We start from the raw sequence: 14,894 nt of genomic DNA on the forward strand, positions 1-14,894 counted from the left end.
TCACAGCGTCACTTATTACAGAAACGGAAGTGTGTCTCCCATTTTCTCTGGGGAAAAAAGAAAAAAAGTTCATAATTTAGCAGCTCGATCATGGGCCCCTGGAGTGCCAGATCCCATGATGTAGCCACTCAAAGGGTTAAAGCAACTGAAGATATATCGGGGATGGTAAAACCATGGGCCCTAAAATGTCACCTGTGTTGCAGTGGTGACCTGTTGGTCACCAGCAACAGCACGCCTAATCCTGCTTTACTATAGCGAGCACAAGGCAAGATCGGGCACCCTTTGAGCGGCGGTGGTGGTAATTGATAGCTCGGTCAGAGCTCTGCCGCCTAGTGGAGCATGTGGGGGAGAAGAGGTAGAGTTGAGCGAGGGTGGAGGAGGGAACGACACGGAGCGCTCCAGGACTCTGCCCACCCTTATTTTCAATTCTGACAGTGTTAGGGATAGAGGGGAAGTGTCTCAGTGTGTGTCACACAAACACTGACATGCAAAGCCACGGACAGAGGGGGGAATCCAGAACAACCGCACCCCCATTTATTTCCCTCCCCCCCGTGATGTTTAACCAAACTTTGGCTCCTACAAATTCTAGTTTTTTTTTAAAATACATTTTTGTCCACTCCTGGTATATATACAGATCTTTTAGGTTTAAAAGAACAACTCCACGTAAAAATCTGTGAGCAGTCAAAAAAAATAATAATGTAGTCAGCTGTCTTAGCAAGATTGTTAACTAATATAGGTTTATGCGTTTGACTTTTGAGTTTTATAGTAAATGGGGTTGAAAAGACCTATGTCCATCGAGTTCAACCTACATTTAATTGGCTGAGATACTCATCCTGTATTTATATTACTTCTAGCTTTTCTTATGATTATGCAGAAGTTTCCCATGAAAGTTTGAGGCACTGATTATCAGGACAGCTGTCAGTTGCTCGTTGCTTTGCATAAATGGTGGGAATTTGCATATTTCTGTATAAACCCGAGGCAATTTGATTTTGAGGCAATGCCGTGACTTTCTCTTGGTTTCATTTGTATCTTGATTCTCCTGTTGGACTGTTGTGTAAAGAGAATTGGATTTCTGAACTGTGGCTATATCCTTCTCTAGTTACACTGAAAGCATATGGTAAACTGTTTCAGCACATCCGCGTACCCTGTGGCTTGAATTTTGTATCAGAAATAGCAATCTGTGTCATTATGTTACACTTCAAGAGGCAATACAAGTGTGATATATTTAAAAAAAAATTTTTTTAACATAGAGCCGAAGCAGGGGGTCTCCGGAGCTGAAGCCCGTTAATTTCAGCTGCGGGAAACCTCTGCTTCCAGAGATAATTACCTACGCAGGCGGTGCCGGTAGCTGCTGCCCTCGGCTAGCAGGGATCACATAATGGCAGAGTTTCAAAGCTCCCGCGCCCTGCGGGCCAATAGGAAGCCGTGACGTCATCAGGTCCATGTGATGCAGGAGTTTTAAAGAGAGAGATTCTGGCACCCCCTTTGGAGGTTTGTATCTCTAGAAGCAGGGGGTTCAGCACCTGAGACCCCCTGCTGCAATCACCCACTCGGATTGCTCGTGTAAAGCAGCAATCTGCGCTATTTTAATGTTGTTTTCTTTAAATGATGGGAGCCAGGGGATTCTCCCTAGCTGAACCGCGTTATTTTTTGCTCCGGAGACGGCCCCCGGTTCCCGAAATGCAGTTACTGGGTTTAAAGCTCTCGCATGGGAAACAAAATGGAGCAAAACCTCGCGTGGGCCAATTGGAAGCCGGAATGTCATTGGTTGCAGCTTCCTATTGAACCGCCATTTAAATCCCACCGGTAAGTTCACTGGTGATTATCTTGTGTAACCTGGGGGTCTCCGGAGCAGAAAATAATGGGGGTCAGTTCCCATCCTACCCATGTATAAAAAAGGGGCTTGTTAGTTAGGAGGGGTTGCACTTTGCTAAAGGAAGCAAGAAAAAAAACCTAGACTATGGCTGATTTTTTGTTTTCTTTACACTGTTCAGTTTATTTACACACACACACACGCAGTCACACTCACACACAGTCACACTCAGTCTCTCAAGAAACCTCTGGGTGCCTTACACCTCCTACTGGCAGTGTGTGTGTGTGTCTGTATACACATGTATAACATAGTAACCTTAATTTAATTAAACACTTTTGAAATCTCTGCTGAAAAAAAATTAAAAATAACCATCGCAGAAGTCTTTCATTCAGTGAAAATGAAAAATAAATAAATAATTATGTCACTACGCTAAGAAGTTTAACTTCCAATGTGCGTGCTAAGCACACACACCCTTTTATTTAACACTACAGACCTGATTTATTTTTAAAAAAAACCACACGTAGGATATTGCATCGGTTACTTCTTTAAAGCAACTTTAAAACACGCACCTTTAAATAATATAGTATAAAGACTGAAGTCGAATGAAAAAATGTACAGCAGGGCCCCAGTCATGCGACGGGTTCCGTTCTAAGGACCCGCCGCAAAGCGAAAATCGCCGGAATGCAGAACCGGCGATTTTCGTTATGTGCGCATGCGCAGACCGGCAATGCGCCGCTCTACGCATGCGCATCATCAGCAAAACACCTCATTCTGCGCATGCACGGACCGATCCGTTCTGCGCATGCGGACGGTTCTGCAGACATGGCGGCCCCTTTATCGGTACTGCCGTATCGGCGGATCGCAGAGAAGCGGGGCCTTGCTGTACACACAACTTTGTGATGCCATCTTTAGTGTAGTCTATCTAATGCACACAGATAAGCAACTAAGTTTCCCAGGAATCTTGTATATCTCATTTTTGTGTCCTTTTTAAATGGAATCTTTCACTTAACCTAATGCAATAAGAGGTTTCCAACCACAAATCATTGATTTACAATAGGGTTGGTAAAACCCAAGAAGATGAATCTGTTTTCCTTTGCATTTTAGACCCTAAGCAGAGGTTATCCTTTATTTGTATGTAATAAAGAAGGCAGATCGAACAAACAATATCATTAATATAGACCAGGGTTCTCGCTCGTTTCCTTATAGTTTATAAGGTTGTTAAGAAAGGTCTCAGCAGTCAGTGATAGAAATATACTAAATATAGACTTTTACAGTCTTGCAGCACATATTTTATAAGCACACATTTTTTTTGTATCAATCTTTTTTATTGGCATTGACATTTACAGATATGGGTACAATATGGTCAACAACATATATCTTTTTAATTTTGCTTGTACTGTGAGAGAACTGGCCAACATATTTTTTAATAGTTGAGGGTATGGGTAGAGAGGAGGGGAAAATGTGGGGGGTGGGGGATGAGGGGGGGTAGACAAACGGGGGGGTTGGGGGGAGGGGAGGAGGGGGATCCCTCGTGGCTCATCCACTCCACTCACATTTGGGTTCTGAACTCGTGTCCTCCATCCAGTTTTCGCTTTATCCGAGGCTTTGGGGGCCTATCCATGGGTCCCATGTGTTCCAGAACTGCGGCATTTTTTTGTGTATCATGGCTGTTAGTTTTTCCATTGACATTACCTCGTCAACACGCCTTATGACTGTGTTTCTTGCCGGAGCTTTGATTTGCTTCCATGCCGCTGCTATTGAGCACCGGGCTGCCGTCAAAATTGCAGAGACCAGTCTACTCATTGGTGGGGGTAGGTCGTCGAATGGCTTACTCAGCACCAGGGACAGAGGATCTACGGGGAGAGGGATCCCCGTCATCTCGTAGAGAAGCGTCTGAATCTTTTCCCAGAACCTCTGGCTCTCCGGACATGACCACCAAATATGGGCCATGTCTCCCTTTTGACCACATACCCTCCAGCACAAGTCTGGTGTGCCTTGACCACATCCCCTCCAGCACAAGTCTGGTGTGCCGGGGAAGATCTGGCTCAGTCTAGTCGGGGTCAGGTACCATTGGAATAAAATTTTGTAGATATTCTCTTTTGTTACTGTGCAGATTGAGGTTTTTGCCGCCATCTCCAAGATATCCTCCCACTCCTCTTTGTCAATTTGTATGTTTAGGTCCGCAGACCATTTTTGCATGTATTGGTGGGTCGGGGATTCTGATGCTGACTCTATCCCCCTATAGATCTCAGAGATTAGGCCTCTTTGATACCTTCCTTTACTGCATAGCGTTTCGAATCTTGTGGGTGGGGGAAATTTGGAGTTCTGAGTGAGGGAAAGCAGGAAATGTCTAATTTGTAGGTATTTGAATAGAGGGAGATATTGTGATTGGTATTTGTCTCGTACTTCTTTGAAGGTTAGGATCTCTCCATTTTTCAGCAAGTCGGCAACCAGCCTTAATCCAAGGCCTTGAAATTGGGCAAATTGCTTTTTGGAGCACCCGGGCGGGAAGTTCGGGTTTCCAAAGATAGGGGTGATTTGTGATGGGGTATTTAGCAGGCCATACTTCCCTTTGCTTTTGAGCCAAGAATCCCACGTGCATCTCATTGCTCCTAGCTCAAACCTCCTCGGTCCTCCCTCTTTTCCTCCTTGGGACCACATGAGGACCTGAAGTGCGGATGGGGCTGCGTAATGTGATTCTATCTCGAGCCAGCGGGCCAATGCCGGGTCGCAATTCCAAACTACAGCTTGTTTTAGCTGGGCTGCGAGATAGTACCTGACCACATCGGGGACCCCCAGACCTCTTGATTTTGATGATAGCATGACCGATCTAGGGACCCTTGGTCTTTTATCGTTCCAGATGAATTGGAACATTAGGGCCTGTATATTTTTCATGGCTGCTAGTGGGACGACTACAGGTAGTGTTTGAAAGAAGTACATCAGCCTTGGCAGAATATTCATTTTGAGGGAGACTATTCTCCCGAACCATGATATTTGGAGTTTTTTCCAGGACTCTAGATCCTTTTTTATCTGGTCAAACAGGGGGGGATAGTTGTGTTGGTAGATAGATCCGTATGAGCTCGAGATTCTTATACCGAGGTATTTAATATATGTGGTGCTCCACCTATATTTATAATTGGAATGCAATAGCTTCCACGTTGCGTTTGGGAGGGATATGTTCAGTGCTTCCGACTTGTCTATATTTATTTTATAGTCAGACACTGTGCCAAATTGGTGGAGTACCTTTTGTAGGTTAGGGAGAGAGATGTGGGGTCAACGAGGGTCATAAGCACACATTTTAGTGGTGCACCTGCTACAGCTGCTCACCCCTTTTGTCTATACCTGACCGCCCTTAATCGAGGGGTGGGCAACTCCAGTCCTCGAGGGCCACCAACAGGTCAAATTTTCAGGCTATCCCTGCTTCAGCACAGGTGGCTCACTTAGTGTAATATATTGTTACATTGCAGCTGCAGCACTTCACAGAATGCAGCACAAAGTTAGAAGGCAGCCATTTAGTTAGGCACACTATCAGGATTTTGACACATTTAGAACAGGAGCACCAAACGATTGCCAGCTCAGATAATAATGTAGAATTAGACATTATCACACGCTTTACATATAAAAATAAGGAGAAACAAAGAGGGAATGTAGTATTGCTGCTTTAAAGTCTGCACAAATAAAGAGGGGCCTGAAATTATGTATCCTATTTTCATATAATTCATATTGTACTCATGTATCCTATTTGAATATGATTGTTATTGTAATCATGTATTCTATTGTGATATCATTTGCATGAAATTAGAAGATAAATGACAGTATTTTTTGCAATTATGGTAATACACTGCATTAGCGGTAATGACCTGTAATGCAAAACCAGGGCAAAGCTATTTCACATGCTGTATATGCAGAACAATATTTCCCTGTTTTTTAAATGTATCCTAGCATCAATGACCCCATACACTTGTATGAAGTCATACTGTTTGGAGACAAGCTTGAACTGCTAGAAGTGGCCAACATGGAGTCACTTCTGCTTCTATTGCTGACACCTATAACTTTCCCATCTCCCCAAATAAAAGAAATAATGGAACAAGGAATTTGAAAGAAAGTGCAAACATCTTCTTTCCTCAATTCCCGGTTTTGCTTAGGTCTACAAAGCATTAACACAGGAACCTGTTCTCTTGTGACTTCTTTCTAGAAATGGAAGCTCCTTTCGATGGCACAGAGGTCACGGTTGTCTCCGAGGAGATGGAGGGAACCTATGTGTCAGCCAAGCCCCCTGTAAAGAAAAAGAGGTACAAAGGCTGCACCGATTTGGGGGACACCGTTAAAAAACCCAGGTGAGGGGCTTATGAAAGTTCAAATTCTAAGGGGTCAATAATAATATGGGAGAGTCTAAGCCAGGCCTGCACAACTCGTAAAGTGAGAAGGGCCGAACTGCTCCAAGGAAAAAAAAATTGGGCCGCACGGGTAAAATCATCATCATCATCATCATCATCATCTCTCCTCCAGCACCTCATCATCATGATCATATCTCCCCCAGCACCCCTCATCATCATCCTCATATCTCCCCCAGCATCCTTCATTATCATCCTCATATCTCCCCCAGAACGCCTCACTATAAACCTTTGCGATACTCCCCATATATCTCTCATACCCCCATCTCTCCCCCTCACCCACACACATAATACTCCCCCTCCACATAAAACACACAATACCCCCCTGCACAGCACACACATCACACCCCCCTGCACCTCGCATCCCTCTCCCCCCTTGCGCCTCACATCGCTCTCCCCCCTTGCACTTCACATCACTCTCCCCCTGCACCTCACATCACTATCCCCCCTTGCACCTCACATCACTCTCCCCCCTTGCACCTCACATCACTCTCCCCCCTTGCACCTCACATCACTCTCCCCCCTTGCACCTCACATCACTCTCCCCCCTTGCACCTCACATCACTCTCCCCCTTGCACCTCACATCACTCTCCCCCCTTGCACCTCACATCACTCTCCCCCCTTGCACCTCACATCACTCTCCCTCTTGCACCTCAAATCACCCCCTTGCACCTCAAATCACCCCCTTGCACCTCAAATCACCCCCCCCTTGTACCTCAAATCACCCCCCATACCCCTCAAATCACCCCCATGCCCCTCAAATCACCCCTCAAATGACCCCCCCTGCACCTCCAATGACCCCCCTTGCACATCGAATCACCCCCCTTGCACCTCGAATCATCACCCTTCTTGCACCTCCCATCACCCATCACCCTCCCCCCTGCACCTCACATCACCCATCACCCTCTCCCTCCCTGCACTTCACATCACCCATCACCCTCCCCACCTGCACCTCACATCACCCACAGGGCCGCCAACAGAAATCATGGGGTCCGGGACAAATGAAAGGAGCAGCCCCCCCCCCCCAAACCCATAGCGCACCTACCACGAAAAAATATCTTTTAGCGCGCAACTTTTACTTAACTGTTTTCTTATTGTGATACAGAAAAAACATTACATCTCCCCCTCCTCATACCTCACACTTCTCCCCTCCCTCTCCCTTCTCCCCCCCTCTCTCTCCCTTCTCCCCCCCTCTCTCCCCCTTCTCCCCCCCTCTCTCCTCCTTCTCCCCCCCTCTCTCTCCCTTCTCCCCCCCTCTCTCTCCCTTCTCCCCCCTCTCTCTCCCTTCTCCCCCCTCTCTCTCCCTTCTCCCCCCGTCTCTCCCTTCTGCCCCCCCTCTCTCCCTTCTCCCCCCTCTCTCTCCCTTCTCCTCCCTCTCTCTCCCTTCTCCCCCCTCTCTCTCCCTTCTCCCCCTCTATCTCCCTTCTCCCCCTCTCTCTCCCTTCTCCCCCCTGTCTCTCCCTTCTCCCCCTTCTGCCTCCTCTCTCCCTTCTGCCTCCTCTCTCTCCCCCTTCTACCCCCATCCCTTCTACCACCACCCCTTCTCCCCCATCCCTTCTCCCCCCACCACACCACTCCGTTTGCCCCACCCCACAGCAGCCCGTTTGCCCCCCCTACCAGCAGCCAGTTTTACACCCCCCCCCTGCAGCAGCCCGTTTTTTGCACCCCCCCCTGCAGCAGCCCGTTTTTTACACCCCCCCTGCAGCAGCCTGTTTTTTACACCCCCCCTGCAGCAGCCCGTTTTTTACACCCACCCCCCCCTGCAGCAGCCCGTTTTTTACACCCACCCCCCCTGCAGCAGCCTGTTTTTTACACCCCCCCCCCTGCAGCAGCCTGTTTTTCACACCCACCCCCCCCTGCAGCAGCCCGTTTTTTACTCCCCCCCACCCCCTGCAGCAGCCCGTTACATACACACACACACACACACACACACACACACACACACACACACACACACACACACACACACACACACACACACACACACACACACACACACACCTTATCTCAGCACATCCTCTCCCCGGTACTAAGCCCCGCCCCCGGCATACTATGACCTCCAACCAATCCCTTCTACTCTAAAGCCCCGCACCCCGGCATCCAGCTATTGAAAAAAAAAATACTCTCGGCTGCCGCATCATCCTCATGCTGCTGCCCCCGCGCACCGCCGCCGACTCGCGCACCGCAAAAACCCGGGGGGGGGGGGGGAATCGCCACCATTTTTTAAAACTTTTTTTTTACTTTTTAAAAAAAAATTATTTAATTAACTGGCGCCTGGCCGGACTCATCACGGGCCACACAGAGAGGCCAGGCGGCCCGCGGGCCGTATGCTGTGCAGGCCTGGTCTAAGCATTAGCGCAATCACTTGGAGGGGACAGGGAGTCATGCCACCCAGAGGTTCAAGGATAATGGGGGCAACAAAGCATATCTTTGTTGAAAAGTGGTTGACAAATAACTCCCGCTGTTCAGCAATAAGAGAATTCCAACACTCATTCTCTGTCTATTTGTCATTCTCACATGTCACTCATTGGCTAAGCCGAATAGTGTGTGGGGCTATTTTTTATTTAAAATAATGTAACTAGTGCAGTGCTTCCTCTTCAGCTATTGTTAATAAAAAGTGTAACTAAAGCAAAAAAAAGAAAAAGTTCCTCCTTGAATGCACTCGGATAAGCCAGTGATTGATAGTAATGAGTGTATTTAAAAACCTTTTAATCACAAGAGAGGGTTAAGAAAGGGTTGTATAGAGGGGCATGGTATATATAATCCAAGGCCAGCCCCTAATAGGCAAACCAACAGAATCGTCCTCACAACCCTTTCTTAACCTTCTCTTGTGATTAAAAGGTTTTTAAATACACTCATTACTATCAATCACTGGCTTATCCGAGTGCATTCAAGGAGGAACTTTTTCTTTTTTTTGCTTTAGTTATACCTTTTCCTCTCTTGCACCGGTATTTTGCTTGACACACTATCACAAACTTACCCTATACCTGCTGATGCGGGAGCATCCCTTACCCCCCCTTCTCCCCCTCCCCATTCCTGGATTATCTAATAAAAAGTGTAACCAGAAAGAACTTCCAAAAGTAACAGTAACATTGCGCCAAGTTTTGAAAGATTTCATTTTGTTGTGCTTTCCAGCTGCAGCTTACATCAAATATCTACTGTAGGAGGATAAGCAAAAGGCTTGCTTATTTTTTTATTTATCGAGATGTGACGGTCTCATAATTCATTAGGGGTTCATGAGGTGTCTCCAAGGGGTTTGAAAAAAAAAAAAGTGTCAAGGCAGTTCCCTAGTAAGGTGCGGACTCGACACGTAGCAAAGCCCCAAAGTGCACCTTTGGCATAGCTGCCCTCAGTGCTTCCACAGCAGCAAAGCATTGTGGGGAGTGACTTTGGAAGCCCCCATAGTGATTGACAGCAATGCCACTCATGCTGTCTGCACACACTGGTACAGTTTGGGCCCTTTAAAGCATGTGTTCTCCCTTCGTATTCAGGACACTATACTACCTGGGATCAGTCAAACAGTTTTGTAGTCTGATGAGTAGGCAATAATATTTAATAATTAGGGGTTCACGGAACAAATGTTTTCTAGCAGAGGGTATACAATGTAAAAAGGTTGGGAGCCACTGCACTAGGTGAAGTAGCATTTTCCTTCTTTGTCAAGGAAAAAAAGTCTCCTCTCCCTAATGCTCATCAGTGGAAGGTGACGCAATCTGTATTTTCCTACCAAATCTGTTGGTAACTTGAGTATAACCCCTGTGAACAGTAATTTAGTTTGCTCTGTGTATTGTATCAGCAATTGCTATCCTGCCTTGCGTTCTAGATCCGCCTACCTTCTGTATTACTATGACATCTACCTGAAGGTCCAGCAGGAGCTTCCTCACCTACCCCAGTCTGAGATTAACAAGAAGATAAGTGAGAGCTGGAGGCTGCTGAGTGTGACTGAGAAGAGCTATTACCTGGAACGAGCAAAGCTGGAGAAAGAGTGTCAGGATCCTGTGAGTGGCTACTGTTAATAATCTCCTCCTCCTGCTTTAGGGACCAGAAATTAAAGCCGTAATCCCATCCAAAATGGGTGTTATGTAATTAACTGAATTGTGAAGTCCCCCCCCCCCCTCGGTTTCTGAGGTATTTCATTTTATGACACAAAAAATGGACAAATATGGCCGCCGAGTAACCAATGGAAAGTTGCAATGTCATCTCGAATGATGTTGCAGCTTCTTATTGGCTGCCCCAGATCGAATATGACCAGGCAACTATTTTCTGACTGGAGGAAATATTCTTTGCCTCTTCCTCCTATCCAAAGGTCCCTGGAGGTTGGAGGACCGCTGATCAGCAAAAGGATTATGGGTATAGTTTCGTGTATCTTTTAGTCTTTTTTTATCTTTTAGGTACGTAGCACTCAAGATATCTGCTTGTTTTTTTATACAATTTAAAACACGTCTGCTATTTTTTCTTAAAGAATGAGCGATTCTGCAGCTGACTTGCTGAAATAGTTATGATGTAGTGTCTAAAAATAATTGTAATCAACAAAATACTGACTTATCATAAGTGGTCAGCTGTTTATAAATGGCATCATGTACATGACTTCAGGGCATAAATAATTTGCAGCTGCTCAAATGATATTCTGCCCATGTTGTAGTTAACGTTCACCTGAATCAAGGCATCTCTCAGCCTCCGGAATGAATTTTCCCTCCATCAATACACTTCACCATACGCTGAAAACTGCCTTGCTGTTTTAGTCCGTTTAAAGTCTTTAGTATGCACTCTACGAAATTTGGATGTGCGCAATGATCTGAAATCATGAATCATTGATTTCCTATTGACTGATCAGATAAGCTACAGAAACAAAATGCACACCGTACATTGACGTTCCAGTTTCCCTGAAGCCAATGACTTCTTAAAAAGGGCTTCTGAATAATTAACTAAGCCGATTTGAAACGGGAATACACAACAGTGTTATTTTTACTAAATGACTATTCTAATATTTCCACATAGTCCCCATTTCTTTAAAACACTTAACCAGGAAGCCCGTAAAAGACATCATGTCAGCAGGAACACCCTGGGTCGACCCTCTCCCCCCCCTCCCTCCCCCCCCTCCCCTGCCCGTCGTCTGGTTTGTCTTGTCTGTCCTGTATGTGATGTCTTTGTCCTGTACTGTGGCAGTTATCGTAGCCTGATAAATGATTAAAAAATATTATTGGGGGGAAGTAACACAATGGGATGTGATACAATGTATGATGATGTGACCCCAATAAAGAAAAATTTGAAGTTGAAAAAAAAAAAAAAACACTTAACCACTAGATTTAAAATGACAGATATATTGCGATTTGCTCAATTCTGTCTTTCAACTGTTTTTTTTTAATTTGCATTACTCTGCTCGCTGGAGAAGCTGAAATGGATCAAATCTGGCAGGGGTCTGATATCCATATCAGTGCTGAGAAATATCAGTGTGTATGGCAACATTCCCCATTCATGTGGCTTTGAAATGTCATTATTTTTTCCCCCACCTGCTTTGAAATGTCATTATTTCCCCCCTCTGCCTTTTATTATTCTACATCATACTAGACCCAATATAAGTACCTTCTTTTCTGTGCACTCATGGCCTTAATGCACTTAAAGGGGTCCATATTTTTTCTTTTTTCTTGGATTTCTGCAGCAGTACGGCTTCCTCTGCTGCACACATGCACAAGCCGGCAGTGCTTCCTGGGTATTTGGCACATTTCTGCCGATACTTCCAACCCTCCTGCTCAACTGAAGACGAAAAACCCCAATGTTACATCCAATATGACAAATTATATAGTTAAAAACGTATCTGCCTTCTCATAAGTAAGGCTCACTTACGCACATTTTTGGGCCAAAGTGCTTTTAAGCCTTTAACCCCACACTTTAAAAAAAAAATAAAAAAAAATAATGATAATTTAATGATACAAGATAATCCACCCATTTCAGGTGCTTTATTTTCTCTCCATCTGTACAGAACACAAAGTGCATTACGCCTGCTATGGTTTCAGATGTCCCTGGTTTCCGGAAGATCCTCCCTCGTTCAGATTACATCCTGATCCCCAAAAGGTCGCCTCATGACGACAGGGTTGTCCGGCAGCACCTGGAGCTCTGCGTGTCTCGGGGGACAGGGGTTATGGCGCCTCCAGTCGGCATGTCTCAAAATGGGCTACAGAGCCTCTTGTCTGTGGACCCTGGGCAGGTCAGCCTTTCAGAACAATGCATTGCCATCGAGGGACTAGCTGAAGAGGGGGCAAGCTTCTGTCCTACAGACGCAGTGCAGGATGTTCTCTCTGGTGAGGTCCTCTCTCACTACGTTGGGCCAATGGCAGAGAAACTAAGTGGAGATATCATCCTCGATGATGCTACACTGGAGTTGGGGGACCCAAGTTCTTACCACACCACAAGCGTGGTCATTGAAGAAAATGGAGGTATTGCTATGGCAAGGTCGGAAATACCAGCTGGAATGTCAGTATTGACAGTGATGGCTAATCAGGTGAGTACTTCCTGTTCAAACGTACCAGCATTAGTGATCCAACCTTCAGATATCGGGGACATCAAACTTGGGGATTTGTGATACTGACCTCTTACTCACAGATACCCGAGATGCCCATAGGTAGGAAAGAGTTCTTCCTCTCACTCACAGGTGCCAGAGATACATGCAGATATCCAGGGCCCATGTTTCTCACTCTCTTGCACAGGTGCATCATTAGCAATATAACTTCTCCCTATGTTCTACAAGTTAAATGTTTGTTTGCATAAGTGTGTCTTTTATTCACAGGACACAGATGAGAACCACCCCACCGTTCCTACCACCCAGTTTTTTATGCTACCCATGCCTAGTCGCTCTGCTATTGAGACACCACGATCTGTAAAGCTGGTAAGGGAAGCTGTGGGGGACGGGGGGTGAAGCTTGTATTACCGCTACCTATGCTTTCCTTGGTCTGTGTGTTTCTGGATGACGGATCTGTGTGTGAAGGGTGATCTTGCCCGTTTTCCTATGCTGTATATCCAGTAACGTTTATAAATCATTAGTAACTTTTATTCTGATTTGCCATTATCTTTTTCATCTTGTTATTTTCAATTTTTGTCTTGATCTGTGAAATCTCCTAAATGATATGATATTGTACCATGTGAAGTGCAGTGGAACAAGTGTCATCACTAAGGTGCGGTATGGCTGTTCATATGATACTGAGTTAATTAAGGACGCATATCTACTAACCAGTTGCGGCCATACTGTCAGAGTCCTAAGATATTATGTGGAGTGTATGCTACAAGACACCTTCAGCTGCCAGAAGACAACTTACTTCACTTGACTTGAATGGGGGCCGTAGGGTGTCTTCCATTGCTTATTAAACACGGACAAATGTGTCTTATGCGTAGCACCGTTCAACAGATATGGCCTTAGGCGGGGAAGGGACAGCGCACATCATTTCACTTTGTACTTCAGGCCACCACCTATACCAGAAGGGGGCGTGGAAACTGCACAAACCCCAGCTGCTCTTTTACCTATGTTACCCGACACAAGCCACCAAAGTGCCCACTATGCAACAACTTCCTGGGAGGAAAATGGATCCCGAAGGTAAGTCCATGTTACCCTGTCGTCTTCCCTCGTCCAGTGTCTACCACGATATTCATAGAAAATACTCGGGACAACAGCACACCATATGTACAAGGAAATACATGACTATCTCACGTGGAAGTCATTTTGGTTGTCCACCTATGTAACAAACCTATTAGAAGGCTGTAAAAATGAGCATGGGCAACATTTAAAAAAAAAAAAGGGCAATTCGGTCTTCCCACACCGTAACAAGTTATGTTACATGCACATGTTTTTGATCTACAAACATCCTTATCCATTGTTTCTTCCCTGCATACCCTATACAAAAAGAAAATGAGGTCCCAAATAATGTTACATGCCAAGTTTTCCCATGCAAGTCGGAAACCGTGGCATTATTTTATACATTACATTGAGATGTTTGTGTATAAATATTGGTGTGTTTATTATTATTGTTTATTTATTATTATTGTTTATTTGCATGGCGCCAGCATATTCGGCAGCGCAGTACAATGTGAGATGGAGAACAATAATATTATATGACGAAAGCGTACACAAATGTTAAGACAAACTGAGCCTGAGGGAGCTATATAAAAAAAATATTATATAAATCTATATCCTGGAAGACTATTGGGGAGGCCTTCATCCAGCATTGATTCGACCACACTGGGGTCTCTTAACCCTACCAGGCAGAGGTCATGCTCTTCCCAAAAACAGTGATGGTTTAATGAAATAACCTCCCCTCTTTAGATAGTGGAGGCTCATACATTAGGGAAATGTAAAGCTGCTTGGAAGACACAAGGCTATCCTCTGTATGTAAAACATTGAAGGTTACAATTGGGTCTGAGGTTTTACAACACATGGCAAAATGGGTAAAAGTGGCAAAGTGGATATGCCAAGTAGTTCTTTCTGTTTCTTTGTTCTGTGCCAGAAAGTCCACTTTACTCCAGGGTAATGTGATTTACAGGACCATCTCCGTTGAGATAGTAACTCATGGAGAGCTGAGGTCCCAGTCAGATACAAACAAAAGTAATCACTCGAATGCCAAGCGTAGTGCACGTCACAATGTAATCAGGGCTCTGAAGTGAGTAATGTATATTCACACATGTGAAGGGCTAATATTTTTTT

General features: G+C 45.3%; 1 protein-coding gene across 3 annotated transcripts in view; it reads left to right on the top strand.

The window, feature by feature from the left end:
- Positions 1–14,894, top strand: part of HMGXB3 (HMG-box containing 3) — a 77,408-nt gene that overhangs the window by 13,011 nt on the left and 49,503 nt on the right. For all 3 annotated transcript variants that reach the window (XM_075602062.1, XM_075602065.1, XM_075602063.1), the window contains exons 2-6: positions 6,009–6,150; positions 10,029–10,203; positions 12,186–12,704; positions 12,990–13,088; positions 13,659–13,790. In XM_075602062.1, coding sequence (XP_075458177.1) covers positions 6,011–6,150; positions 10,029–10,203; positions 12,186–12,704; positions 12,990–13,088; positions 13,659–13,790 — 1,065 coding nt within the window. In that variant the 5' untranslated portion in view covers positions 6,009–6,010. The remainder of the gene's footprint in view (positions 1–6,008; positions 6,151–10,028; positions 10,204–12,185; positions 12,705–12,989; positions 13,089–13,658; positions 13,791–14,894) is intronic.

This window comes from Ascaphus truei, chromosome 5 (assembly GCF_040206685.1).
Source record: "Ascaphus truei isolate aAscTru1 chromosome 5, aAscTru1.hap1, whole genome shotgun sequence".
Classification (NCBI taxonomy): Eukaryota; Metazoa; Chordata; class Amphibia; order Anura; family Ascaphidae; genus Ascaphus; species Ascaphus truei.